This window comes from Daphnia pulicaria, chromosome 1, assembly GCF_021234035.1.
Source record: "Daphnia pulicaria isolate SC F1-1A chromosome 1, SC_F0-13Bv2, whole genome shotgun sequence".
Lineage (NCBI taxonomy): Eukaryota > Metazoa > Arthropoda > Branchiopoda > Diplostraca > Daphniidae > Daphnia > Daphnia pulicaria.
The window spans coordinates 28,834,617-28,861,941 of NC_060913.1; the positions used below are offsets into that span (position 1 = coordinate 28,834,617).

The 27,325-nt window shown below is 39.4% G+C and overlaps 5 protein-coding genes and 1 non-coding gene across 8 annotated transcripts in view; 2 read left to right on the plus strand and 4 right to left on the minus strand.

The window, feature by feature from the left end:
* LOC124321251 overlaps positions 1 to 1,528 on the minus strand; it is a 36,831-nt gene extending 35,303 nt beyond the window's left edge. For both annotated transcript variants that reach the window (XM_046784159.1, XM_046784158.1), the window contains exon 1: positions 1,360 to 1,528. The gene's annotated coding sequence lies outside the window, so the exon portion shown is untranslated. The remainder of the gene's footprint in view (positions 1 to 1,359) is intronic.
* A 2,346-nt stretch (positions 1,529 to 3,874) lies between these two features.
* On the plus strand, positions 3,875 to 6,180 carry LOC124327534 (galactosylgalactosylxylosylprotein 3-beta-glucuronosyltransferase S-like). The gene is made up of 8 exons (XM_046786506.1): positions 3,875 to 4,174; positions 4,238 to 4,470; positions 4,533 to 4,728; positions 4,794 to 4,916; positions 4,989 to 5,125; positions 5,221 to 5,427; positions 5,504 to 5,645; positions 5,711 to 6,180. Exons 1-8 carry the CDS (start codon positions 4,162 to 4,164, stop codon positions 5,746 to 5,748), a joined length of 1,089 nt encoding a protein of 362 aa, XP_046642462.1. The 5' UTR covers positions 3,875 to 4,161; the 3' UTR covers positions 5,749 to 6,180.
* Positions 5,934 to 8,044, minus strand: LOC124327524 (methylmalonic aciduria type A homolog, mitochondrial-like). Its single transcript, XM_046786495.1, has 7 exons — positions 7,561 to 8,044; positions 7,366 to 7,488; positions 7,130 to 7,300; positions 6,977 to 7,062; positions 6,761 to 6,910; positions 6,539 to 6,700; positions 5,934 to 6,475 (listed from the first exon to the last, which is right to left on the minus strand). Exons 1-7 carry the CDS (start codon positions 7,901 to 7,903, stop codon positions 6,344 to 6,346), a joined length of 1,167 nt encoding a protein of 388 aa, XP_046642451.1. The 5' UTR covers positions 7,904 to 8,044; the 3' UTR covers positions 5,934 to 6,343.
* Positions 8,045 to 9,036: 992 nt separating this feature from the next.
* On the minus strand, positions 9,037 to 13,483 carry LOC124327505 (nucleolar transcription factor 1-like). Of its 2 annotated transcripts, XM_046786460.1 has the most exons (16): positions 13,362 to 13,483; positions 12,775 to 12,866; positions 12,632 to 12,694; positions 11,743 to 11,877; positions 11,573 to 11,682; positions 11,449 to 11,505; positions 11,275 to 11,373; positions 11,092 to 11,202; positions 10,931 to 11,034; positions 10,691 to 10,862; positions 10,321 to 10,631; positions 10,084 to 10,255; positions 9,715 to 10,025; positions 9,480 to 9,651; positions 9,325 to 9,421; positions 9,037 to 9,293 (listed from the first exon to the last, which is right to left on the minus strand). In XM_046786460.1, exons 2-16 carry the CDS (start codon positions 12,851 to 12,853, stop codon positions 9,211 to 9,213), a joined length of 2,076 nt encoding a protein of 691 aa, XP_046642416.1. In that variant the 5' UTR covers positions 12,854 to 12,866; positions 13,362 to 13,483; the 3' UTR covers positions 9,037 to 9,210. The 2 variants fall into 2 exon arrangements, with proteins under 2 accessions (XP_046642416.1, XP_046642426.1); XM_046786470.1 differs by having other exon boundaries at positions 9,037 to 9,421.
* Positions 13,484 to 13,533: 50 nt separating this feature from the next.
* LOC124327604 (serine/threonine-protein phosphatase 6 regulatory ankyrin repeat subunit B-like) lies at positions 13,534 to 22,990 on the minus strand. Its single transcript, XM_046786589.1, has 2 exons — positions 22,843 to 22,990; positions 13,534 to 20,457 (listed from the first exon to the last, which is right to left on the minus strand). Exon 2 carries the CDS (start codon positions 20,442 to 20,444, stop codon positions 14,916 to 14,918), a length of 5,529 nt encoding a protein of 1,842 aa, XP_046642545.1. The 5' UTR covers positions 20,445 to 20,457; positions 22,843 to 22,990; the 3' UTR covers positions 13,534 to 14,915.
* On the plus strand, positions 14,001 to 14,082 carry Trnas-acu. Its single transcript has one exon. It is a non-coding gene; the product is annotated as a tRNA-Ser (tRNA).
* Positions 22,991 to 27,325: the final 4,335 nt, after the last annotated feature.

Sequence of the window (27,325 nt, forward strand, 5' to 3'; positions counted from 1 at the left end):
CCATGTGGTCTACATAGGGGGGTTTATACATCTATAAATGATATAATAATAGCTCTCTGCTGCAACAATATAAACTATATAGCCCACCAAGAGAGCTATATATACCCTATATATAGATTAATATATATATATTATATCAAGTCTGTGGTTCGTTTGATATCGTTAGCTTAGAGAGAAGCTCTTGATATGTAGACTGTCGACGTGCATATAAAAAAAAGCTTTTTTCTCGCTCAAACCCACAGCAGCAGCAGCCATCCTTTTTTCTTTTTATTTTATACTTTCGCATTAAAGGATTCGGATGGATGAAGCAATAGGGATGAGAGTCGGCAGCACAGAAGAGAAGGGATTGACCGAAAGAATATATATCGTCTATATAAGCGTTCAACAGCAAATTAAAGAAAATATAGGAGACCAAATAGAATCAAGAAAACGTAATAGAACAGGGCCGTTTCTATTTATCTCTTTTGAGACGACGGATACATCTATTCGAACCGATCATTAGTGTTGGCCGCCGATATATAAAGCCAACTAGAAGTGAGAAAAATCTTTCTCTATGAACAGTTCCTTTGTTGTTTTGTTATAGAGCTGCAGAGACATTTCCCATTGATAGAAAGTAGATAGATAGGATAGATAGAAAAAAGAGCTACTTTTTTAAATCAATCGATCGTCTAAATTGTGGGTAAAATGCGTGTGACGTGTTGGGTGGGCAAGTCCATCAACCGGATGATTATACAAGCGCAATTGGACCTCATCCACCCGTCAGTAAATATGTATACGTACAACGTCTGCGGATTAATAGATTCGCATAATAAAACGCAGAAATGGTTATTGATTTATCGGACGGAATATGATTATTTTCAAAGCCAGCGGTCATTTCAAAAATTGGATGATAAAACACGTCAATCACATCATTGAATAATGATGGGACATTAGTCAAAACGCTAATGTTCAAATCCTTTAACACAAATTGCCTGTCATACATTTTTCCAATATTTTAGAGTTATTTTGCTGCGGTTGTCACAACAAATTTAGTTTTTGACAAATAAGAAAAGCTTATGCGCACCATCGTAAATATTATTTTATGCCTTTTGAATATATAAATCGTTGAGGGAAAAAAATGATTTGTATCTATAGATTCCCGGCGAACCTCCCCATAAAAATATTTAAATCCACAAAAGATTTGATTGATTTCAAATCTTTTATGTAGCAATTTCGCCGATGGCCAAGTGATTGAAAAGGCTGACTCTTCCCCCCCCCCCCCCGACGTCAAAGTCACGCAACAATATCCAAACGATCAGATTTTCCACGAAAAACCGCTTATAGGCCTACTATATAAAATCAATTAGATGACGAGCCTACCTTGGCTGCGCTGTGTCGATATAAAACCACCAAAGTTGTAGTCTAGACGCGGCGAGAATCTTGCAGGTGTTGTTTAAGTTGTATCGAGTCAAATCGAGAGAAAACTAGCAGCAGAGATAGAGCTATAGCTTTTAGCGAGAGTTGGGTGGCACTTGTAGTCGTACGGACGTCCAATGTGGCATTGGGGAAAAGTGTTTTGTCGTCGTCTAGATATATATATCTCTGCTGCGCGCTCAGTTGTCAAAACACTTTGCGCACGGACGGCGCAGGCGCACATAGATATCGTCATCATGTGCATGGCCCTCGTCAACTTTTGTGTAAATAGGAGAGAGAAAAAAAAAGAATTTAGATCCTACACACACCCCACAGCAGCACAGGGTTTTTTTTTCCCCTTTCGAGCGGAAGTAAATCCTTTTGATGTTTTCGTATTTCATTTCTTTTGATTATATCACAAAAGCCACTTGATTCTTTTTACTCTCTCTTTCCCGCGCGCGCCCTTAGAGTATAATATACATCAAATCTAATTGTACAACTCTCTCTGTATTTGTTGAGGCCTTTACGTTGATAAATTTATGTAGGCCTAGTCTAAAAATTCAACAGGTTGTCAATCGTCTGTGAAATTGACATTTTCAATTTTACAAAATTTAGCCTGTAATAATTTAGAAAAGACATTTGATATTTATAGGAGAGTGCTGTGCTGGGGTGATGATGTCGCATTGATGGATATATTATAGGCTATATACTATGTTGATGGGAGCAGAGAGTCGGACGACGACCGCACTGGCAATTTCCCGTCTTCCGCTATCTCGTGTAGAACACGACGACATGCACACACACATCACACACAACTTCCGTAGGATACGGCGGGGCTCCCCATCACCATCATTGCTGGCTGTGCAGGGCAGCAACTTATTGAACCAGTCAAACATCACAAATTGTATTTTCCCGCCTCGTCAGAAAAGCAATATTACACACACAGTAGGAGGCCAGCAGCACGCAGCAGAGACTCTTTGCTGGATTGCTCCCGCGTGTCTCTCCCGGACATGTTCAACATCGATTGAGTCCGCCTCGTTGAACTCGCCATCACAATAAAACATTACAGATTGTTTTCCAGCAGAGATATATAAAACGTCCATTTAGATTTTGAGTTATTGGGGTGCGGTTTCATCATTAGACAGGGGTGTAATACAACATATATAAACACTTATAATATATAGGATAATATAAAAACTTATGATATGTTATGTAATATTATTATGCTGGCCGGCACGGAAAATTCACTTTGCAACGAGGATGTAAAAGGTACATGCTGCGTTGTATAGATGGAAGGAGGGGAGAACAAGAAAGTCAAGTCACGAACAACGCCCCAAGGAACGCAACTACATCTAAACTAGATCAAGTCCGCTCGTCTAGTCGTCTGTATATTACATTTATTTCTTTATATACAGATTCGCCAGTAAAGAAAAAAAGAGATAGTAACTCTTATCTCTCTCTTCTAAATACAAATTCGATGAATCAAGTTATAGAATTCACGTTTATTTAGATCAGTCCTCTGTACATCGTATATGTTTAGCCTAATAGGAGATCAATTTTGATCTCAAATGATCACTTGATATTAAACAGATGTTTGTTTGCATTTGCAAATAGGTGGGGTGTTATTCCTGGACATTTTCAAGGATCCCTCTCTGTTCCGTTTTGCTGTTTCGATCATCAACCGACACGACGGGAAGCTCACGCGTTCTACTCCTATTTCTCCCTTTTTGTGCTGTGTGTGATTTGATGGTTGATGGGGGAAGCGTGTAATTAAATGTCTTGTGTGTCGCATCACGCGCGGACGACCCGCACTATTTCGCCGCTAATTGATCCCCAAGCGACGCCTTCCAATAAAAACCCAACCCGAATAAGATTCTCGGCGCGTCCTGCTGCTGTCGAACGCAGCAGCAGCAGCCGGATCTTCTTATACATGTGATGGCCGCTGCTGCTGCCATTTCCACAAAGAAAAAAAGCTGACAGCCTATATAGAAAGAGAGACACGCCCTTCGTTTTTATTTCATTCAAAAATGAAGCTCAAGGCTCTTATATGAGTGTAGGCCTAACCAGCAGCATCTTTTGTTAATAGAACAATTCACGAATAAAACCGGAATAAAAAAAGGAAAGAAATTCACGAGATGATTATAATCCTCGGTGTATTATGCGACGATGATGTCAGTCAATCCCCATCATCAGAGTTCTTTTTTCCGCGATGTTGTAATCCGATGCGCGAATTATTGATCCAACAAACGCGATTTTCCTGTGTGTTTTATACATCTGCATCCAACTGTATTATACGGTATATCGATCAAACTCGTTTCTCTTGTACCGTTGGGATGCTTTCACTTGACGAAACGATTTTTCTTTTTAATTTATTCAAAAGAGAAAGCGAATGGCACCGGAGACGAGTTTCCATGTTGATTCACCGACGGTTTCTAGCTCGCCTGGGGGGTTTTCAACGTAGCAGACGAAATTTTTGAAAGGCAGACGACAAACTGGGCTGACTGCTGACTGGGTTGCATCTTGCACATAACCGAATTCTTACTACATCGACAGCTTTCACCAAATAATCCGGGCCATTCCGTCCGAGTTATTTCACCCAGTCTTCGCTCTCTTGATTTTATTCTGGAGATAACACGACGAATGTTTCTCCTCACTGGGTCATTCTTTTCTACACTCACTGCCAGTATGTGTCGTCTAGTCTATTAACACCACTGCACAACATCTTGACACACGTTTTCAACTTTTTGAGTCGACTTGGGAAGTGAAATAATGACCAGTGCAGGTATTTACAGTTGATTCTTTGCAACAGCATTCCTGATTCTGAGCGTGTTGATCTTTTTGCTAGCTATGCTCTCAGGCAATCATGGCTGCTTGGTTGGCATTTCGAAACCAACTGTTTTTACCGGGGCCTCTGCCATGTTCCTACTTGTGTACCTTGCCCTTTGGAAGTACCATGACATCAACAACCCCCTCTTGGCCAGTGCTTCAAGCTTGACCGGCGATGAAACGAGAGCTGCAATCAGCCTGCAGGATAATATTATAGAAGAGCCTGAACAAATCACATCTTGTGATCCTCCTGTAAGTGTTAAAAGCTGAAACCACCAACACTCGACAAAATCTAATATCTTTTTCGTGTTCAGGTGAATGTCACAACCTTCAAGAACGAGTCTGTCCCTGTAATCTACTTTGTCACGCCAACATATGCTCGCTCTGTTCAAATGGCAGAGTTGACCAGGCTTGGTCAGACCTTGAGCAGCGTCCCTGCTTTACATTGGATTCTGGTCGAAGATGCTCCCAAGTGCAATCCAGCTGTTGGCAAACTTTTAAGGAGATTAGGTAAACATACAAGTTCATTGAACACCCTTTTGCAAATTCCCCTTCAAGTCCCAACTTTCTTGCAGGGATTCCGTTCACACATTTGGCAAGTGCAATGCCATCTGCCTACAAGAAGCTCAAAAATCCGCCAAGAGGCGTCTCCAACCGCAGAGCTGCCTTACAGTGGATTCGTAGCAACGTCAAGCAGGGTATCATATCAAATAATTATTTATCAAATTCAGAATAAATTGAAAATTTAAATAAAAAAAAAAAACAAATAGGTGTGTTGTATTTCGGTGACGATGACAACTCGTACGACCTTCGATTATTTGACGAGATCAGAGACACGCGAAATATTTCAATGTTTCCGGTTGGATTGGTGGGAGACTACGCTGTCAGCGCGCCTGTAGTTTACGACGTAACTTTCATCTTTTCTCTGCCATTAAAAAACAACAAAAACTTTCCTTATTCTTTTTGGGGCCTGATTAATTGTTGATGTATTGTTTGTGACAGGGGAAAGTGGTCGGGTTTTACGATTCGTGGCCAGCCGGCCGTCGCTTCGCAGTTGACATGGCCGGCTTTGCGGTCAACATCAAATTGCTCCACCAGTTTCCCAACGCCACCTTCGTTTATAAAGTCGGTTTCGAGGAGGACAGCTTTTTACAAGAAATAGTCACGGATGTTGGTTTCATTGAAGCCAAAGCAGCTAACTGTACCCAGGTAAAAAAGTTCAACCTTGTATCATTTAATTTGTCAGACACTAAATTGAAAACAAATTTAATTTTATTTGGAACAGATTTTAGTGTGGCACACTCGTACCGTTCAAGTGCCTATGGCCATGTTACAGCCACCCACCCTTATTATTGAAGATACTTCCATTTCAGGACTGCTTCACGCTTTAGACGAAAATAAACTTGCTTCTTTTTCTACTTCAAGAGGTATGAAATTCATGTTGAATTGATTATTGAAATATCTCATCTTTTAATTTTGACTCATCCAACAGGAAAACCCAGTTCTGTGCATTATCTGACAGATGTCTGATATTAATCACTTTCGCCTGGCGGCGGAATTCAAAGAGTCAAAAATTATGTAAAACTTCCTGTGTTTACTCAGTGCCATTGGAAAAAATAAGACTTAAAACTACGAGATTGTCTACATCGGAAAAATTGACGGGAATGTGTGTAACGCCGAGTGAAAACTTTTTATGAAAAACGATTGCATCGTCGTCATTTGTAGGTTTTTTTTGCAAGAAAAAAGAAAACGAATTACCGTGTGCCCTTTATATACTCATTTATGGATTCCACCTGTGATAGTTTACAAGAAAAAAACAATAATCAATCGTTCTTCTATTGCAATTCAATCTTCCTGATGGCGTAATTTTAGTCGAGATTTTCGAGTATAACATGGAATCTTTTTTTAACTGCTTATCCAGACAAGATATGGAATTTAAATACAATGATACTAATGATTCAATCTGAATAATTTCTCTAACAATTCCTAGTGTAAATTATAACAGCGTAATAGGTAAATTTTGGTTAAAGTGTTAAGAAAACAACTTCAACGTAAAATATGAGTGTACTTAGCTACTACTAAGCAACTGTATACATTCACCTTCCAAGTAAATCTATTTGAATAATCAAAACATTTTATCAGGTACGAAATGATGCAGTAATATTTCGGCAGCTTCCCCAGCTGTCATGCAGCCTTGTTCGACATTCTTTTCCATTTCGTGGATGTCGCGCTTGACTCGGGGATCCTCGCGAAACACCTTAAGAAGCGAGAAAAACCTTCAAACATCAAAGACGGACACACTTGGTCGACTAAGGACTACCTGCATGATATGCTGAGTGATGTAGTTCCACATCCAAACGCGCTGCTGCTTACGACGCGTTTCCAGTAGCTCGCCCGTTCTCAACATGGTCTGATGGAACTCCTGCATGACGGCCCATAGCTCGGGCAGTCCTTCCTTGGTTAGCGAAGAGACTTTCAGGACCTAAAAACAGAACGAAATGTCACTGAATTGATTCAAAGATTTAATTGTATGGGTCAATACTTTCGGTCGCCAATTTGGTGATATTGGTCGCATGAACTTGAGCGATGAAGTGTATTCGTACTGCATTCTCATCGCGGCTTCCATCAAATCTCCATCGGCTTTGTTCACAACTACCAGGTGACTGTGCTCCATTATACCGCGTTTCAACCCCTAAACGAATAACAAAAAGAGGTTTATCATAAAGTGGAAGAAAAGCAAATTGAATGGGGTTTTAACCTGAAGTTCGTCTCCTCCAGCCGGCGGAATCAGAACAACAAACATGTCGACCATATCGGCTACGGCGTATTCAGACTGTCCTACACCTAAAAATTGAGAACACAGAAGCTGCTGTTGACTAGTCGATATTTGGCAAGGAGATGGGAAGCTTACCAACCGTTTCAATGAAAACCGTCTTGTAACCAGCTGTTTCGCACATGATTATGGCCTCATTTGTGGAACGAGTGACACCACCCAAATGTCCACTGGTCGGCGACGGACGTATAAAAGCATTCAGGTCTCGTGAAAGTTCTTGCATTCTTGTTTTGTCACCCATCAGTGATCCTAGCGAAATCTGAAAAGTTAATTTGATCTGTAAATGAATTTTGCACACGGCATTTTGGATGTACCTCCATTGGTGGTAGAGGATGGATCAACTGCCAAAACAGCAATTTTTTCACCCTGACTGGTAAGAAACTTGCCCATGTTTTCCAGGAATGTTGATTTTCCGGCACCTGGTGGCCCTGATAATCCTGAAATTTATCACAAAGTAATACAAAATTGTGTTTCACTTACTTAATAAATTCTAAGCCACATTTTATTACCGATCCGAAAACTGAATGAATTGTCATTTTGTTGACATTTTTTGCAGTGCTGCAGAGCTTTCTTCAACAGTGATCTGGCCTGCAATCGTTTTCTTGGATGGGTTGACTCTGTTAAAGTTATTGATCTAGCCAAACAAGCTCTATTCGACGATAATAAACCATTATAGAGTGTATCTACAACATTTTCCTCCCGACTGTCAAGTTCTTGCGATGATTGAACGACGATTTGAAATGATCTCGATAAAGTATGAATATTTTTTACTGACGTCCTACCACTCCTACCCGTTAATATATTCTGTCCATTCAGAATCTTGTATGCCCCAGGAATAAATTGTCTAAGCATTTTATTACACTCACTACAACTTCAGTTTTAAACTCACAATTTTGAGGTCGCTTTAATATGAGAGAATTTTTAAAAGTAAGTAAAACGTAAACAAGTTGTGTGTTAAGCAGACGACGATTTGCAGTCGAAATAAACAACACAACATCGATTGCCTCCTCGCGAAAGGCTAAAATGCGGAATCCATTGTGAGAATTTCAATGCATTGGCATTGGAATAGAGTTGGCCTAACGTCCGAAGTTTCCAGTTTTATTTAAGCGTCAAAAAACGTTTGTAAACGTCCCTACCGTCACAGATAAAGACCACATTCTTATCTATCTTATCTTCTTACCGTCATACTTATATGGCACAGTGAATGAAGAAAGAGAAAGTGCGTGGGGAAATGCGGGTTTAAAGTTTACAAATTTGCTCTGAGAAGGTGCCCCGATCAAGCCCCACCACCCTGGGTCTCTGGCGTCGTATCTTACGTGAGTGAAATTTAGTTTTAATTCAATTCTTTGGTTGAATTTTATTCGTGTGTTTCATTGCTCACAGGCTAATGCCGCGAGTTCGGCCGAAGAAGATGGTGAAGACATGGACGATGACGATGCCGAGGAACAGAAACCTACCGTCTTCAAAGTGAAATTATTTAACAAGTGAATGTCGCTCATATTCAACCTTCTTTTTAAAAAAGTTTAGTCTTATTTATGTGATGCGGCAGTAAGTTCATTCCTGTTCGTCTGCGTATTTTTATCCTAGAGTGGTCATTTAAAAAAAAAGTATTAACGAATGATGGCATATTGGCAGATTGTGAAATATAAAAATTGCATCTTTTTTAAAAAAATCGGGTTTATGAAATTGTCTCTTTAGTTTTTTTTTCGGTCTTAGTGGTTCGGGTGTCTGTAACGGCCCGCGTTCGTATGAATAAGCCCAGCAGCCAAATGAATTTAAGGAATGCAGCTACTTTTTGCCTTTGCCTGTCTCTCTCCTAATATCTTTACTTGACTTTGTAAGAGTAAGAAATGACGGCGCCGCTGTCGATTGGACATGTGTGGTATTGCATATTCCGAGAAAAAGAAAGTCCACTAGTATACTAGAAAAATAAAAAAGATCCCGACTCTCTAGAGATCCATCTGGGTTATCGGAAAGAATGTCCGTTGGCTTTGTTTGCGCATTTTATTTTAAGGGTCTAGAGATTCTGAATTAACCGATGTTCAACACCAATTTGACGACCAATAACTAATTGGTAGGTACTTAACGAAGTTTCTAGGTTGGTAAAAAACATTTAACATTTCAATTTAACACTTTTAAATGGTACATTATCAGCCCGTTTAGTCTTCTTCCGAGGCAATTAGAAGGTCATCGCCGGAGAAAGTGTTACTTGTTTCATTTGAACTAGTCGGTTCACAACATTCTTTCTTCGTCATTTCTTTCTTCATCAGAACTTTCTTCGTCAGAACTTTCTTTAACTTCTTCCTCCTGATCCCGAGCACGGTTCCTCATAATTGTGCGATAAGATCTAAGTTCGGCTGGATTCAATGTCTAAATTACAAAATTCGATTACATAAAATTAGTACAAAAATGGAACGCTTGAAATTACCCTGATGAATTTTTCAAATTCCCGAAGGTAGTCTTTATGCACCTTTTTGAGTTCTTCAATGAACTTCTTCTTCTCTTTCTCAGACACCCTTCCCCAAAGAACCTCGATTTCAGCATGAGTAAGTTGACCCAATTTGGAATGATGCGTCATAGCGTAATAAGCAGCAGCACTCCTAATAATGAAAAAATATTTCAATGGTACCATCACTCCACAGTATAACAGAAATTTCAATTACGCTGGTGGTTTAAGTGGTTCAGTCATCTTCTCTGCTTTGAATAACGATTGATGACTGGCCGCCAAAGAAGATGATTTCAGTGTTGTTGAAGCCATTTTTTCTGTTGATGACTTCATATTGGAATTGATTTGGGAAGGTGGTTTGTCAGATTTCGAATCAGCACTTGCCGCGGATTTTTTCGACGGCGAACCAGTGGAACCCTCTGGAGATTTTGAAGATGCGGAAATGGATTTACTTTCTTTATCTCCATCTTCCTGATCTCGATTCTCCATAACTGTGCGGTGAGATCTAAGTTCGGCTGGATTCAATGACTTGACACAAAATTCGATTAGATAAAAATTGGCACAAAAATGAAACGCTTGAATTTACCTTGGCGAATTTATCCAAATCCAAAACATAATCTTCATACTTATTTGAGTGTTCTTCAATGCACTTCTTCCTCTGTTCCCCAGACAACTTTATCCAAACAACATCGATTTCAGCAGGAGAAAGTTCACCCAATTTGGACTGATGTGTCATAACGTAATAAGCAGCAGCACTCCTAATAATGAAATACAATTTCAATGGTATACCATCACTCTACAATACAATAGAAATTTTAATTACGCTGGTGGTTTAGTTGGTTCGACCATCTTATCTGCCACAAACAACGATTGATGACTAGGCGCCAAAGGACGGGATGTCAGTGTTTCTGAATCCATTTTTTCTGTTGATGACTTCACATTGACATTCGAAGATGACTTGACAGATTTCGAATCAGCACTTGCCACGGATTCTTTGGACGGCGAATCACTGGAACCCTCTGGGGATTTTAAAGATGCGGAAGTGGATTTATTTTCTTTATCTCCATCTTCCTGATCTCGAGCTCGATTCTTCATAACTATGCGGTAAGATTTAAGTTCGGCTTCATTCAATGCCTAAATTACAAAATTCGCTAAGATAAAAATTAGCACAAAAATGGAAAAATTTAATTTACCCTGATGAATTTTTCAAATTCCCGAACGTAGTCTTTATGCCTCTTTTTGTGTTCTTCAATGCACTTCTTCTTCTCTTTCTCAGGCACCACTCCCCAAAGAGCACCAATTTCAGCAGGAGTAAGATTTTCCAATTTGAAATGATGCGTCATAACGTAATAAGCAGCAGCACTCCTAAGAATGGATGAAAAGCAATTCAATGGTATACCATCACTCCACACTACAACAGAAACTTTAATTACGCTGGTGGTTTAAGTGGTTCAGTCATCTTCTCTGCTTTGAATAACATTTGATTACTAGCCGCCAAAGCAGGGGATTTCTCTGTTGTTGAAGCCAATTCATTTTTCTGGTGATAAAAATATGTAAAAAAACAGGCAGAAGATTTACTATCTACTTTTCATACCACTTCCAGACCAGATTGCTTCTCCAAAACAGCATCGTTTTGTTCCATGGAGGGCAACATGTAGGAAGTTCTTGGCTTTTTGGGCTGAACATCAGGATGCTTCTGGGTATTCTGGAAAATGAAAACCATCCAAAAAATTTTTGAAGCAATGCAAAGATAAATGTAACAAATAAAAACTAATACCATTCTTCTTTTGTTTAAGTTATTATAACATGGTCCATCTACCCACGATTCAGCATCTTCTAACACTTCGGCAAGGATCCGATAATTCCTCAAATGAGTCTATCGTATAATTGGATCAGTTCATGATTTAAAAGTGACGTCTTTCGAGCCAAAAATGTTACAACGTTTACGTACTTGAACATGTAACCACCGATTTTTGCACTCTTCTGCAGAATAATCTTGAAATTTAATCTGAAATTAAAAGGCATTTGTTGAACTTCAATCGGATTAGTTTTTACAAACTTAAAATTTAACTTACAGATTCCCAGTTCAAATGGTTGACACGCGATTCGTACTTCATGGCATCATCTTTTGGACATGCTTTTCGGATACGCTTGAAGAGCTCGCAATCGTCACTCTTGGGCCATGCTGTAATTAGAGAATAGACACACATTAATCAACACAACAACACGTTGAGTTTTCTTATACCTGAAGCGATCCCATTTTCTTCTTCGTTCTCTTCCTCGTCGTTACCTTCTACTTCGTCATCTATTTCATCGTCACTATCTTCTTTCTCTTCCTCCTCATCTTCTCTCCCTTCATCATCTTCATCTTTGGCCTCAACTGTAAAACAAATAAAAAATAATAATTTTACAACATCATGTTTGCAGTACACATAAAATTTCCAAAAGTAATCCTGGAATAAAAATAATTTAAAATTTATTACATAGTTAAAAAATTTAACTGATTATTACTAATATCAATAGACAAGTTCGGGATGCTGAGTTGCACAACCGCAAAATTAGGATCGTGCGCCAACGAGTTTTTGTAACGTTGTGGGGATAGTAGAAAGCGGGTTTTTTATTATTTAAGCATAGAATTACTTATCTAATCTTAGAAATGTTCAGGATTATCGTTGTTTAGAACATTCTGCTTTTTATAGAGTAATTTTAAATGTATAATTCAGCTTAGTTTACCCATTAAAATTAAAGAAAGTCCAAGCCTGGGATGCTGTTTAGTCTTTTCTTGTGTGTTTGAGCTTGTCACTTGTCAGCAGATCTGTCAAAAAACACAAGAAAAGACTAAACAGCATCCCAGGCTTGGACTTTCTTTAATTTTAATGGGTAAACTAAGCTGAATTATACATTTAAAATTACTCTATAAAAAGCAGAATGTTCTAAACAACGATAATCCTGAACATTTCTAAGATTAGATAAGTAATTCTATGCTTAAATAATAAAAAACCCGCTTTCTACTATCCCCACAACGTTACAAAAACTCGTTGGCGCACGATCCTAATTTTGCGGTTGTGCAACTCAGCATCCCGAACTTGTCTATAGTAAAATGTTACACACAAAAAAAAATATGCAAATAGTACCTAGAGGTGAATGTGCATAATCATCTGGTATTGGACTGGAAGGTGCTTTGCGCTTTCTTGATCCTAGGAAAATTACATAACACATATTAACAACAGAAACAAGTCTAATTGTAAAACAATTAATAAGAATCAATGTCACTGACCTTCATTCATTCGCGCGTTTGTAGATGAAGTCGATGCAACGTCGTCGTAAATCCTTGTTGGTTTTCTTTCGTTTCCCATTTTAATTTAAAATCTGAAATGTCAAAATATATTGTTGAGCATACACTTAGACTTTGGATGGCGACGGTTTTGAAAGATCGAAGCAAATCGATAAGGCAAAAATCATTTTCATAATTACATTGCCAAACCTGGCCAAACTAAAGACTACATTTTTAAGTCACTAGTCGACGTTCGAGGCCGACAATTCGACAAGATGAGCCCGAAGGCCCGCCATGTTATCATGGAAACCTCGCTTGACACTTCACCTTAAATTCTTCAACATTCGAATTGCCTTGCCACTTACAGTGAATATCATCATAACATAGTTAATGATTTCATCAGGTTAACAAAATAAAGGTTTACAAGTAACTAATAAAAATGCACGAAACAAATTTGATGGAATTTCACATGAACACTTGCGAAATAAGGCGGCCATCTGCCTACTATACCTATCCTATACGAATCTTTGCCAGAGTGATGACCGTTTTTACCGAAGTTTTTTACCTATTGTTAAACTTAGTTAACTTACCAAAAATTGAAGAGACAAACTATTAACGCGTCATACCTCAGACGTTAACACAGACGAATGCACAGTGTCAAGGTCAGCAGACGGCATGTTGAGACGGCAGCCATGTTTGATGCCCTTAGGCCAAATCGATGTGTTGTTAGGGTGGAGAGGAGGCAAGGTTTTTTTTTCTTTCTTTTTATTTTTTGGCGGTTATAGATTTTCTGTCTAGTAGGCCTAGGCCTAGTATATTCTCAGTTTAATTAATTTTGCATTTGGGGTATTGTACTATTGTTTTTGTTTAGCTTTTCATCGTGGCCATTGGCCATGTTTGGAGTCTGCACATTTTGATGTCTGCACAGATTCAAAAGAGTTTCTGCAGGAGAGTGTCTCTCCAGGATACACATGGTTTCTGTCTTTCTGCTGTTCTTTGTCAGCAGAAATATCGTAATTATTGACCGACTTTTATTAGGGAAGCAGAGGGAAGTTTGCACTCTTATTTCGCCAAGTATTCACCAATAAACGACCGACTTTTGCTGTTCGTTTAACCTGGTGATTCGGCTATTGGAAATCATACGAAATTTCAATCCAGAACAAAATTCGACCTTCAAGATGTGTGCTATCAAATGTGACAATGATATCATTGTTGTGAATGAAGTGGCAGACGTGGTGGCCGAGTGGTTAAGGCGACAGACTACTAATCTGTTGTGCTCTGCACGCATGAGTTCGAATCTCATCCACGTCGACACTGTGCAATTTTAAACATTTGGCGAGATGTTTCCGCATTATGTTTGTTTTATAGATATCCTTCCGTCCGTCTTGTGTGATGTGAGTGAGGGAAGAGTGACCAAATCGAATTAAAGGCCACCCTCCCTTCATCGATTGGCGTCATTATCTGGGCGTGGTCTGACCTCGTTTGAATTTTGAATTTTTTTTTTGCCAGCATGTATTAATTTTTTCATACTCAACCTAGACTATTCGAGAAAATCACATCACCTGTCCCATTCCGCTACTAACAAAGGCAACCGCAATTCAATATAGGAAATATTCTTTCGCCCACTTCCGGATGATGGCCAGCTCCTGCTGTCGGACGATGTCGATATGCGGAAGGAAAGGAAAATCTGAGATGGATCCTGACACAGTACACCTCAACTGCCTTTGTTCAGGTCAGTTTCTCGAGCAGTTTCTTAACCTATGCTACAATAGGAAAAATTGTTTAACGCAACTAACGCGTCTTAAGTTTATTGACAATTGACCATTTCTGAATCTAATTCTGAATGAAAGGACACTTGAATGAAAGAATCACGTTGATACAGCAGAGCAGCCAACGATGCGGTTCTTGTAACGTTTAGAACAGGCGTCCCGTTTGACTTGCTTCTCTAGATACTCAAATCGTATAATCGTAAGCGTAAGGACTGGCAATATGAATGAAGATAAAAACAATTAGCTATTAAATTTTTTTTTTTTTTGTTTATATTGTATAGCCACCAATTTCCTACATTTCTTATTAGTATAATTGTGAAACAATTGGAATTATTTCAAAAAGAAAATTATTGGGGTTGTTGCAGCATTAAAACATTATATGTTTTGTAAGGCTGATACCACATAAGCTAGCAAACAGAAACAAATACAAGCTAAAATGATCGTACGTGAAGCTGAAAGTTCCGTAGGGGATTCCATTTCGATATATTCCGTCAGACGAGCGATAATCGTGTCGCCTAGTCCGTGTTTGTTGTATCGAGCGCAATCGCGAGCAGCAAGTCCGTTGTCGTCGTAGTCATTGACGTTCAGTTTTTTAGTTTTGAGGAGAATATCGATGAGATCCATCGATTCTGCATGTATCACTGCCATGTGAAGAGGGGTGATTCCGTTATTGTCAGCAATATTGGGATCGGCTCCTTTTCCAATCAGGTGAGGAACATTTCTTTCATAGTTGGTTCCCATGATTGCGTAATGGAGAGGTGTCCTTCCGTCGCTGTCGACTCCGTTGACGTCAAATTTTCCAGTTTCCAGAATGGCGTCGATGAGATCCGCCATCGTCTTTTCGTTAGCTACCGCCACGTGAAGTGCCTTCGCTCCATTTTCTCCCCATGTCATTGCGCTAATATCTTGTCCATTTTCTATCAAGAAGCGAATCGTTTCCATGTCCGAATCTTGTTTGATGCGACATGCTGGAACCGGTGCCGCCATGTTCTCCGGTTCGTGATTGATTTCTTCTGCCTTTGTGGCCATTTTTTCCCTCAGCAGATTGGCAATTGCCTCGCCAAGTCCGTGCTCGTTGCTCGTTGCGTAAAACAGCGCACTATGTCCGCTATTGTCTAAATGATTAACATTCACGTTTTTGCGGTTGAGGAGTAGTTTGACAATGGCAATGTCTTTGGCATAATAGGCCGCCACGTGAAGTGGAGTGCGTCCATTTCGATCAGCAGCGTTTGGGTTGGCTCCTTTTGATAAAAGATATTCTGCTGTAGCTGTGTTGGATACCTTGATTGCCATGTGGAGGGCAGTCAGTCCAGATTGGTTTCGGTGGTCAATATCAAATTTTTTGTTGTTGGCCATAATGAAATCGAGAATGTCGGTTTCTCGACTAAATGTCGCTGCCTCGTGAAATGGAGTGTTTCCGGCATTGTTTCGTTTGGTGGTATCGGCTCCCTTTTCCAGCAAGTAGCGAGCAGTAGTCATTTTGTTGGCGCGCAATGCGAAATGAAGTGCAGTTTCGCCATCTTCGTTACGACCAGCATTGATGTCGATCTCGCCACTTGCCAAAATGACATCAAGTATTTCGGTTGTCTTTGCACAAACCGATGCAGCATGCAGGGCATTCAATCCTCTCCACGTCACTTTACTGATATCGACTCCCATTTCTATCAGGTTGCGAACCTTTTCAGCGTCTGAATGTGCGATTGCCTCTGTTAGAACTTTCTTCACCATATTCTCGTTGTCATCATCTGATGTGCATTCGGGAGGTGTTGTCACATGCGGGTCACGACTTTCTGTATCCAAAGAGATATCGATGATTTCCGTTGCTTTCGCTTTACGTAATTTCAAAGCAATTCTTTCACTTAGTCCGTGTTTGTTGTCTCGAGCACAAGCTAGAGGAGTCCGTCCTTGTTTGTCGACACAATTCACGTCCACCGCTTCAGTATTGAGGAGTATCTCGATGAGATCCATCGATTCTGCGTTTTCATTTTTCGCTGCCATGTGAAGAGGAGTGACTCCGTTCTTGTCAGCGATGCTGGGGTCGGCTCCCATTTTAATTAGACGACGAGCGTTGATTGTAACAGGGTTGGGTCTTTTGATTGCGTAATGGAGAGGTGTCCTTCCGTTGTTGTCGACTCCATCGATGTCGAATTTTCCCGTTTCCAGAAAGGCGTCGATGAGATCGGTCGTCTCTTCATTAGCTGCCGCCAGGTGAAGTGCGTTCGCTCCGTTTTCTCCCCATGTCATCGCGCTAACATCTTGTCCATCTTCTATCAGCAAACGAATTGTTTCTATGTCGGAATCTTCTTCGGTGAGACTTGGTACCAATGCCGCAATGTTCTTCGGTTCGTAATTGTCTCCTTCTGACGTCGTGGCCATTTTTTCCCTCAACAGATTGGCAATTACTTTGCCGTGTCCGTGCATGTTGTCCATTGCGTAATGAAGCGCATTTCTTCCTTTGTTGTCTAAATAGTTGACATTGGTGCCTTTGTGATTGAGTAGTAGTTTGACCATGTCCATGTCTTTGGCATATTTGGCCGCTATGTGAAGTGTTGTGTATCCATGTTGAACAGCAGCGTTTGGGTTGGCTCCTTTTGATAAAAGATATTCTGCTGAAGCTGTGTTGGATTGCTTGACTGCCATGTGCAGGGCAGTCGTTTCAAATTTGTCTCGGTGGTCAATATCAAACTGTTTGTTATTCGCCAGAAATAATCCGAGAATGTCGGTTTCTCGAATTAATGCCGCTGCCAGATGAAATGGAGTGGTGCCTTCGTTGTCTCCTATGGTGGGATCGGCTCCCTTTTCTAGCAAGTAGCGAGCAGTCTCCACGTTTATGGGGATCATTGCGAAATGAAGAGGTGTCCATCCATTTTCTTCACGGCAGTTGATGTCGAAATCACCAATTTCCCTACTTTCCGTAAGTCCATACTTGTTGTACTTTGCGAACCGTAGCGCATCGAATCCATTATTATCTAAATAATTGATATTCGCGTCGTTTTGATTGAGGAGTAGTTTTACAATGTCCATGTTTTTGGCTAGAGCTACCGCCAAATGAAGTGGAGTGCACCCACATTTATCAACAACGTTGAAGTTGGCTCCTCTTGCTAACAGGAAGCGAACGGAAGTCACGTTGGATTTCATAATTGCCAGATGGAGGGCAGTCCGTCCTCTTTTGTCCCTTTCGTCAATATCAATCTGTTTTTCGTTTTCGAACATGAGGTTGAGAACACCGGTGTCTGTCAGAAACATTGCTGCCAAATGAAGTGGAGTGCACCCACATTTATCAACAACGTTGAAGTTGGCTCCTCTTGCTAACAGGAAGCGAACGGAAGTCACGTTGGATTTCATAATTGCCAGATGGAGGGCAGTCCGTCCTCTTTTGTCCCTTTCGTCAATATCAATCTGTTTTTCGTTTTCGAACATGAGGTTGAGAACACCGGTGTCTGTCAGAAACATTGCTGCCAAATGAAATGGAGTGAAGCTTCTTTTGTTGCGTATGGTGGGATCGGCTCCGTTTTCCATCAAGCATCGAGCAATCTCCACGCGTTTGAAAATTATTCCGCTGTGAGAAGCAGTCATGCCTTCTTTGTCACGGTGATTGATATCGACTTTTTCCAGCATTAGATTGATGTTCTCAATTTCTTTTGCGGTCACATAGTGAAGTGGGGTGTTGCCTTCCTTGTCGGCAATATTGGGATCAGCTCCTTTTCCAATCAGGTGACGAATCTTTATTTCAAAGTTGGTTCCCCCCATTGCATAATGGAGAGGTGTCCATCCATTATTGTCAAGTCCGTTGATGTCGAATTTGCCCGTTTCAAGAATGGCGTCGATGACATCCGTCGTCTTTGCAAAACACGATGCAAAATGAAGGGCATCATTCGCTCCCGTTTCTCCCCATGTCTTGGTATCTGCTCCATTCTTCAATAGGAGACGAAGGCTTTCTACGTTCGAATCTCTAATAGCTGAAAGCAGATATTCATCCGAAATTTTAACGATTTTGTCCTCAATTGGTACTGTAGCGTCGCTTAAAACGTTTTCAATTTCGTCCGGCTTTCGATTGCTGCTGTAATAATCACGCAAAAGTGTTAAGTGATATTCCTGGCTTTCTTGGTACGGTTTTTTTTTCAGTAACCAGTTTGTTTCCACGGCGCCTTTCTCTCTCAACAGATTGGCAATTTCTTCGGTTAGCCCGTGCTCGTTGTACTCTGCGTACTGTAGCGCATTTAGCCCGGCATTGTCCAAGCAGTTGACATTCGTGTCTTCATGATTCAAGAGTAACTCGATGATGGTCATGTCTTTTGCAAACCTTGCCGCCCATTGAAGTGGAGTGCGTCCTTCTACATCAGCGGCGTTGGGGTTAGCTCCTTTTGACAACAGGAAGTGAGCGTCAGTCAGGTTTGATGTTATAATTGCCAGATGGAGAGCAGTCACTCTATGTTCACCTATAGTTTCATTGATGTCAACCTTTCCGCTTTCCAGAAGTGAATTGACAATACCGGGATCTTTATTGAATAAATAAAATGGAGTGTAGCTTTTTTTGTTCCGTACGGTGGGATCGGCTCCTCTTTCCAGCAAACGTCTGTTGGTACTCCGAGGTTTTATTATGCCTTTTTTCAATAACCGTTCAACTATTTCCTCTTCTATTTCGTGCTTGTTATGACTGACCAAAGAGAAAAGTTTTTCATTGTTGTTATACAAGCTCATGCTGTCTCCTTGTTTAATGTTCTCCAATAACAAGTCGATGATTTTCATGTCCGTTGGATTGCAAACAGCCACGTGAAGTGGAGATATACCTTCTTTGTCGATAATGTTGGGATTGGCTCCTTTATCTATCAAGTGTTTAACGGCGATGACGTTGGATAGATAAGCGGCCGCATGGAGAGCCGTCATTCCGTCTCCGTGTACATCGTCAACGTTGATTTTGTCGTGTGCTAGTAGCAAATCGAAGATCTCCGTCTTCATTGTGGACATGGCCGCCCAATGAAGGGCGTTCATCCTCCCTTCGCCGCGTGTGGGATCGGCATTCAGTGGATGTTTTAGAAGATGTTTGACCATTTCGGTTTTCGAAAACAAAATCGCCGAGTCGAGCGGAGTAAGTCCGTTGTAGATGAAGGCGTTGATGTCGTACTTGCCACTCGCTACTATTTTATCGAAAAGATCGATATTTCCCATTTGAATTAGAGTGAATAAAGGGTGCCAATCAGAACTCCCCCTTAGGATTACAATTAAATCCAACATTTTTTTGTCCCGCCCACTTTCAGGGGCGGGAGAGTACTTGAAAAAACCCTGGTATTTGTATCCTTTTTCGGTAATTTGTTGACTGATGAAAGTGACAAAGGACTGGCAGTTGGAGTTCAAGATGTGATACTTTTCTGGAATAATCTGTTGGGCCCAAAGTAATGCAAAAAGATCTTGAATCGTACCTTTCCCAATTAATCCTTCTTCAATCGGCTCAACTTTAGTTCGCGATTCGCCGTATAACTTGTCCTTGACGCCGTTTTTGTTGCTGGATCGTTGTAAAGTGATGAAGTCCATGCCTTTTTCTAGTGACCACCAATAGTCTCCAACTTTTTCACTTGTCGATTTGAAGACGATGAAGACGTGGAAAGCTCCTTTAAAATCCTTCATGATATCTATGCTGCTTTGGTGGGTTTCGAATTCAATTATTTTTGATTCTTTGTCGATGGTTTTTAAAACGGCCAGCATTTCAGGTATTTCAACTTCAGCTTCATCGAAATTTTTCAAAGTTTCTTCATTCAATAAAAATCGAAAGAGAGCAGGTTCCGATATTTCGTGATCCACGTCAGGTTTATCAGCATCGGGCACGAAGAGCAACTTTTGCTGGGACTCGCCACCAAAGTATTGTGAAAATGGGATCCACTTAGCTAAGCTCTCCAGTGTCGCCATGCTAATTGATGCACTAATGTTTTCAAAACTAAAATGAGTTTTTTTTTTTCTCATGGGTGATTCCATATGAAAACGACCAAAACCTGTGGCGACCATCTCACGGATTTGATCGCCACTAGGCTTTTTCGATTCATATCAATAAAAAAAAAATTTTCCTCGAAGGATTTAAAAAAAAATGGCGCGTTCGCCTGGCGCGAACGTTTGAATTTTTTAAAAGTCCGCTTGACCATATAATCATAAAAATATTTTTAACATATCGAAATGCGTTTATTGGATCATTTATCTATCAGAACATGTTGTCATAAGGATAAAAAAAATTTTAAGACCAAGCGCGACAAAGTCAAAGGTTGCACCACCTGGTGGCGCGAAATTCAACAATTTTAAAAATGAACAAATTTGATGTGATAAAAGGTTAAGTTAAAACTGACGTAGGTTCATAAAAATTAGTGGAAATGTGAACGAGAACCCTGTCAATGTGTGGTCCAAATGTAATAGTTATTGAGTAAAAAAATCGCTAGTATAAAATGTGAAATATTTCTAAACAAAAAATAAAATACACCTAATAATTTTTTTTTTAATGTACTAAATACAACAAGCTTTCTACCCTAGAAAAAATCAAAGAAATTCCTATGGCCTGTCATTCCCGTTTTTTAAGTTGAAAAACGTCAATTTTGAGAAAAAACACATTTTTTGTACTTTTAAAATGAAAAAAATAATTGCGAGCCCGAAGGGCGAAGCTAATAATCGCATACGCAGGAAAAAAAAAGCCATGTCACTTTGTATGTCTGTCTGTATGTCCCGCTCCATAGCTCGGGTGTTTCACGACAGATTTCGGACTTTTTGGTCTTAAAAATTAGACAAAAAATATGCGGTGCGACCAGAACAAAAATAATTTCATTTACTTAATTAGTTTTCCCGTAATTAATGAAAAACTGCTAAAATAATTGTTTAACGGCTTGTGCAAATAATTGCGAGCCCGAAGGGCGAAGCTAATAATCGCATACGCAGGAAAAAAAAAGCCATGTCACTTTGTATGTCTGTCTGTATGTCCCGCTCCATAGCTCGGGTGTTTCACGACAGATTTCGGACTTTTTGGTCTTAAAAATTAGACAAAAAATATGCGGTGCGACCAGAACAAAAATAATTTCATTTACTTAATTAGTTTTCCCGTAATTAATGAAAAACTGCTAAAATAATTGTTTAACGGCTTGTGCAAATAATTGCGAGCCCGAAGGGCGAAGCTAATAATCGCATACGCAGGAAAAAAAAAGCCATGTCACTTTGTATGTCTGTCTGTATGTCCCGCTCCATAGCTCGGGTGTTTCACGACAGATTTCGGACTTTTTGGTCTTAAAAATTAGACAAAAAATATGCGGTGCGACCAGAACAAAAATAATTTCATTTACTTAATTAGTTTTCCCGTAATTAATGAAAAACTGCTAAAATAATTGTTTAACGGCTTGTGACATCTTGCGGTGGCGACTACAACTTTTTCACTTAATGACTAGTGACATCTTGCGGTGGCGACTACAACTTTTTCACCTTAGGTTTAAATTCCACTTTCCATTCTTAACGTGCTTTTCATTTATTTTAGTTGTTAAGTTAAAAAAAACGTGTTAAATTTAAAATTAATTCTTTCTTGTCGAATATTTTTTATTGAAATATATTCGTTATGGATGGTTAAACATGATTAAAAACCACCAGATGTCCATAGCATCGCCGTGATGACGCAATCTTTGATGACCCAACCATGACGCAATAACCAGATTTGTATTTAAGTTTTGCAGTTATTAAACTTAAAGATGGTTATTTTTAAATTCAATTATTGAACTTTAAGTGTAAAAATTTGAAAATATGAGTTGAGCAAACTAAACGTAAATAACTTGCAAGGATATTGGACTGTGACAGAAAAAACCCGTTTTAAAACCAAAAAGTCTGTGAAGAACAGTGTGAATTGTGAATAAGTCCGACTTAACAATAGGCCCAAAATTTGTTAATTAAGACAGTTTTCAACTGGCTTACGACTATCCCTTCGCGGCGAGCTGATAAGCTTGCTTTTCTATCTTATTTTTAACTTAAGCTACGAGTTTGAAATTTGAACCTTATGTCTATTATGTTATCCTTATGACAACATGTTCTGATAGATAAATGAGCCAATAAACGCATTTCAATATGCAAAAAAAAAAAATTTATGATTATATGGTCAAGCGGACTTTTAAAAATTCAAACGTTCGCGCCAGGCGAACGCGCCATTTTTTTTCAAAATCTTTCGAGGAAAATTTTTTTTTTATTGATATGAATCGAAAAAGCCTAGTGGTGATCAAATCCGTGAGATGGTCGCCACAGGTTTTGGTCGTTTTCTTATGGAATCACCCTCATTAAAAATTACTTTGCTTACCCCTTGTAGAAGGTTGTTCCAGCACTTGTGCGATGTATCCGTTAGTGTTGAATCAACGAAATGAACTGATTAGATGCCAATGAATTTTGTCAATTTTATCACGAAGGGCCCCCTCCAAGGGCAGGATAAGGGAGATCCTCCCATATTATTCCATCTGATAGCTCATTTTTGATTTCTTGTTTTTGTTCGTCAGTTGATTCCGTCATGCTCGGCGTCAGCCACCTATTATCCCCCAATATAATCTCTTTTAAATTCATGGGTTTCGTGTGCAGTTTAAAGATCCATTTGATGATACGGAAACAGCATTGCACCGAAATAGCCAGTGCCAGCATATTACGTATGTGTGTCAATAATTGCGAGCCCGAAGGGCGAAGCTAATAATCGCATACGCAGAAAAAAAAAAGCCATGTCACTTTGTCTGTCTGTCTGTCTGCCTGTCTGTCTGTGTCTATGTAACGCTCCATAGCTCGGGTGTTTCATGACAGATTTCGGACTTTATGGTCTTAAAAATTAGACAAAAAATATGCGGTGCGACCAGAACATAAATAATTTCATTTACTTGATTAGTTCTCCCGTAATTAATGATAAAACTGTTAAAATAATTGATTAACGACTAGTGACATCTTGCGGTGGCGACTACAACTTTTTCAATTTGGGTCAAAATAAATCACCACCAGATGTCCATAGCATCGCTGTGATGACGCAATCTTTGATGTCCCAACCATGACGCAACAACCAGATTTGCATTTATGTTTTGCAGTTATTTGACTAAAAGATGGTTATTTTTAAATTCAATTATTGAACTTTATTTGTATAAATGGGAACATATGAGTTGAGCAAACTAAACGTAAATAACTTGCAATGATATTGAACTGTGACAGAAAAATCCTGTTTTATAAGACCGAAAAGTCTGTGAAGAAAAGTGTGAATAGGGTCTTTGCATGAAATTTCGATTTGTTTTTAACATACTTCATGAGAATCAGTTTTTCACGCTGATTCTCATGAAATTTTTTATTTTTTTTTAAATCAATCGAAGTGTGTGTTTTTCTAGTTCAAAGTTCGAATAAGCGCCTCCCATTTCAAAACGGGGTCTCAGCCATTTTTGATGGGCGGTGCTTAATTTGTGATGAATTTGTAGACGACGCTCACCAAAATCACCCTTTTCGTACTGCCTACGGCTGAATACAACCCTCTTTCGCCCTTAGGGCCTTAAGGCGAAATACGAAAAGGGTGATTTTGGTGAGCGTCGTCTACAAATTCATCACAAATTAAGCACCGGCCATCAAAAATGGCTGAGACCCCGTTTTGAAATGGGAGGCGCTTATTCGAACTTTGAACTAGAAAAACACACACTTCGATTGATTTAAAAAAAAAATAAAAAATACCATGAGAATCAGCGTGAAAAACTGATTCTCATGAAGTATGTTAAAAACAAATCGAAATTTCATGCAAAGACCCTATTGTGAATAAGTCCGACTTAACAATAGGCCCTAAATTTTTCATTTAAGACAGTTTTCAACTGGCTTACGTATCCCTTCGGCGAGCTGATAAGCTTGCTTTTCTATCTTATTTAGCCTTAGGCTGCAGCAGGCATCAGAATCTTAGTTCTGACATCTTTTTTTTTAAAGAGCATGCCGATTAGAGAATAATCAAGTACTCGCGACTGCCAAGTAACCTGATGATCTAAAATCGGAAATGTGATCATAGAAATTAAAAAAGCGACTTATTTGAAAAGGTTCTTTTACTAGGGCTTACTAATCACTGTGTTTGTGTCAGCAGGATGACGATTTATTTCTACGTGGGCGATAATACTATTTCTGAGCTTTACAGTTTACAAAATTATGAGAAACCTTATAGACAGATGGAACGTGAATAACCTTTTTAATGTAACTAGCTACCGCCATTTGGATGATTGGATATATGGCCGTCTATATGGTCGTCTTTTGCTGCTGCATCGTGGGGTAGGGACGAAGCGAGCGAATTTCAATATCGAACAACGTTCACTCGTTTTTTGTTTTTGTTTTGTATTGTCCCGTTGAACGCCACAAGTCGTTCCAGCATTTTCCTGTTTTTCTCGTCTCGTGTGATGTATATTTACCGAAATACCGTAGTTGCTTTTGTATAACATCGCCCCATTTGCACACATGTTTATTCCCTCATCTTTCAGTTTTGATTAGAGATATAATCTCGGGTTGTGTGGACGAAGAGAGGGGAAAATTTCAAGATGGACTCTTTCGAACCCTTTCCTCCCGTTTCTCTCTTTGTTACAGTAATGAAGAGTTCCTGGCATTCATTCCCCATTTTCGATGAAAAAAGTAATGCAATTCTCGTATACCATTTCACCATTTTTCGAAAGCCTTAACCCGCCATTTATTGTATTGCTTGGTAAATTTGAATTTTAATGTCTGCAGCAAATGGACTGATTTCAATTGCGTTTCCGCATGCTTCAATCTGCCCATCTCTTTATCGGAAAACTGCGAGGATTTCCATTGTAACAGCAATTTGCTTGACCTTTTTGAGACCGTTTTCGATGTTTTCCTCCTATTTCAATCTAGTATCGCTTGGGAAGCGGAGTGATTCCATTTGATCTGCAACGTTGGATCGGCTCCCACAGCAGCAGACTAGCGGACTAATCAAAAGAGTTTTCAAGTCCATTTGCGCCGTATATCCAATGCAACTGGGCAATTTGACTTTTCGGCTATGGTTTACGCAACGCTAAATGATAACGACTCCAACGTTTTTATGCTTTGATGTAACGTAAATAACTAATTTGGTTGAATTCATCTTCAATGTTCACATATTTGCACGTTAAAAATTAAATTTCTCGATTGTATTAGTTTATTTGAATTTATCCTCCGAATGTCCAACAGCAAAGCCCCCTTTAGTTCACCACTGTTTTTAATATGGTGATTTTTTAAAATGGGATTGATTAATCTTTGAACATGGTGTCGTCAGTATTTAAACGCAGCCTACACAGAAGGGTAATGTCAGGCGCTCGTCTTATCAGCAGACAGCGGTTATCTCCTGCATTGTGTTTCTTTGTTTGTTGTGGGCAAATAGGAGTTGGGGAAAAAAGATGTTTGTAGGGGAGAACGGGGCAAGTAGGGTAGTGTATATGTTGGCACTATCGATATTGAGATATGTTTTAATGAAACCTAAGTGTAGGAAAAATTCACGCTTATGCAACCCGAAAATCTCCATCGTTTAAAAAAAAAATCATTAAAAAAGTCCTAAGGGTTCAGTAATAAATGAAACAATAATTTTGGCGCCTTAAAATCGTGTCATCAGCTTTGACAGATTTTTTCAATTTACGGGTTTCAGAAATAGAATAAAACTTTCAACAAATAATATTCTTGAAGGAAATTCTTTCCTCTTTCAATCTGATATTTTAGTTTATTATTTCTCATTAGAGGAGTTACTGAAAAATCAATTTGATTAACGACACCTATTCTTGAGGCAAAATGGCCTGACAACGTTGGGGCAGTTTGACGGTATAAAATCTCTGTCGTCTAATGTCAAAATGGTGAGTCTTAAAAAGTCTGTCAATTTTTGCTAAATGTAAGATGGTTAGGCATTACATTAGAAAAACTGAACGTTGTATGTATCCAGATGGTTACATTTTGAAAGCTGTTAAGAAAGTTGTTGCTGAGAAACAAAAAGTATGTGATGTTTCCAAAGCAACCTCCATCCCAAAAAGATCTCTACTGAGATATGTCAAAAATTTCTTGGCTGCTGGAATTCAAGATGAAGCTGAAGCAACTACAAGCATTGGGGGTTACCAAAAACATCGTAAGGTAAATCTACTTATAATTTTTCTGTGTATGTGTTGCAATGTTAATTCTTTCTTGTTCGCTCTAGGTTTTCAGCAGCGAACAAGAAAGCAATCTTAGCAGTTACGTCAAAAGGGCCAGTGACATTTATCATGGAATCACTACCAAAGACATGAGAAGATTGGCTTATCAGTACGCTACCCAAGAAAAATGTATTGTCCCTCTTTCTTGGTCGGTCAAGAAGGAAGCTGGAAGAGACTGGCTATCTGGTTTCATGCGAAGACATCAAGACCTTTCAATCAGAAAACCACAGGCAACATCTCTAAGCAGAGCTACCAGCTTCAACAAGCATAATGTTGATTCCTTCTTTGACAATGTTGAGGTCATAAGGTCTAGAGGCATTCCACCTTCTCGTTGGTTTAATGCTGACGAGTCTGGCTTTACCACAGTTCATGCACCTGATGGAATTATTGCTCGAAAAGGAAGAAAACAAATTGGTTCCATAACTTCAGGTGAGAGAGGCACACTGGTTACAGTCTGCCTTGCAGTATCTGCCACAGGAACGTCTATTCCACCATATTTTGTCTTTCCACGGTAACATTCCTTTTAACTGAAATGTCGTCTTTTGCTAACATATTTGTCTCTTTATTTCAGAGTTCATTTTAAGGAATATTTCCTCAACGGTGCCCCTCTTGGTTCTGTTGGATCAGCCA

Coding starts and splice junctions, on each gene's coding strand:
- LOC124327604 (XM_046786589.1), bottom strand. CDS start 20,444: ATGGCGACACTGGAGAGCTTAGCTAAGTGGATCCCATTTTCACAATAC.
- LOC124327524 (XM_046786495.1), bottom strand. CDS start 7,903: ATGCTTAGACAATTTATTCCTGGGGCATACAAGATTCTGAATGGACAG. Junction 6,911..6,976: donor CTGGAGGAGACGAACTTCAG/GTTAAAACCCCA, acceptor TTATTCGTTTAG/GGGTTGAAACGCGGTATAAT. Junction 6,476..6,538: donor TCACTCAGCATATCATGCAG/GTAGTCCTTAGT, acceptor TCGCTTCTTAAG/GTGTTTCGCGAGGATCCCCG.
- LOC124327534 (XM_046786506.1), top strand. Junction 4,471..4,532: donor TCACATCTTGTGATCCTCCT/GTAAGTGTTAAA, acceptor TTTCGTGTTCAG/GTGAATGTCACAACCTTCAA. Junction 4,917..4,988: donor TCGTAGCAACGTCAAGCAGG/GTATCATATCAA, acceptor AAAAACAAATAG/GTGTGTTGTATTTCGGTGAC.
- LOC124327505 (XM_046786460.1), bottom strand. CDS start 12,853: ATGGGAAACGAAAGAAAACCAACAAGGATTTACGACGACGTTGCATCG. Junction 11,878..12,631: donor TTATGCACATTCACCTCTAG/GTACTATTTGCA, acceptor TTTGTTTTACAG/TTGAGGCCAAAGATGAAGAT. Junction 11,035..11,091: donor AGCAATCTGGTCTGGAAGTG/GTATGAAAAGTA, acceptor TTTTATCACCAG/AAAAATGAATTGGCTTCAAC.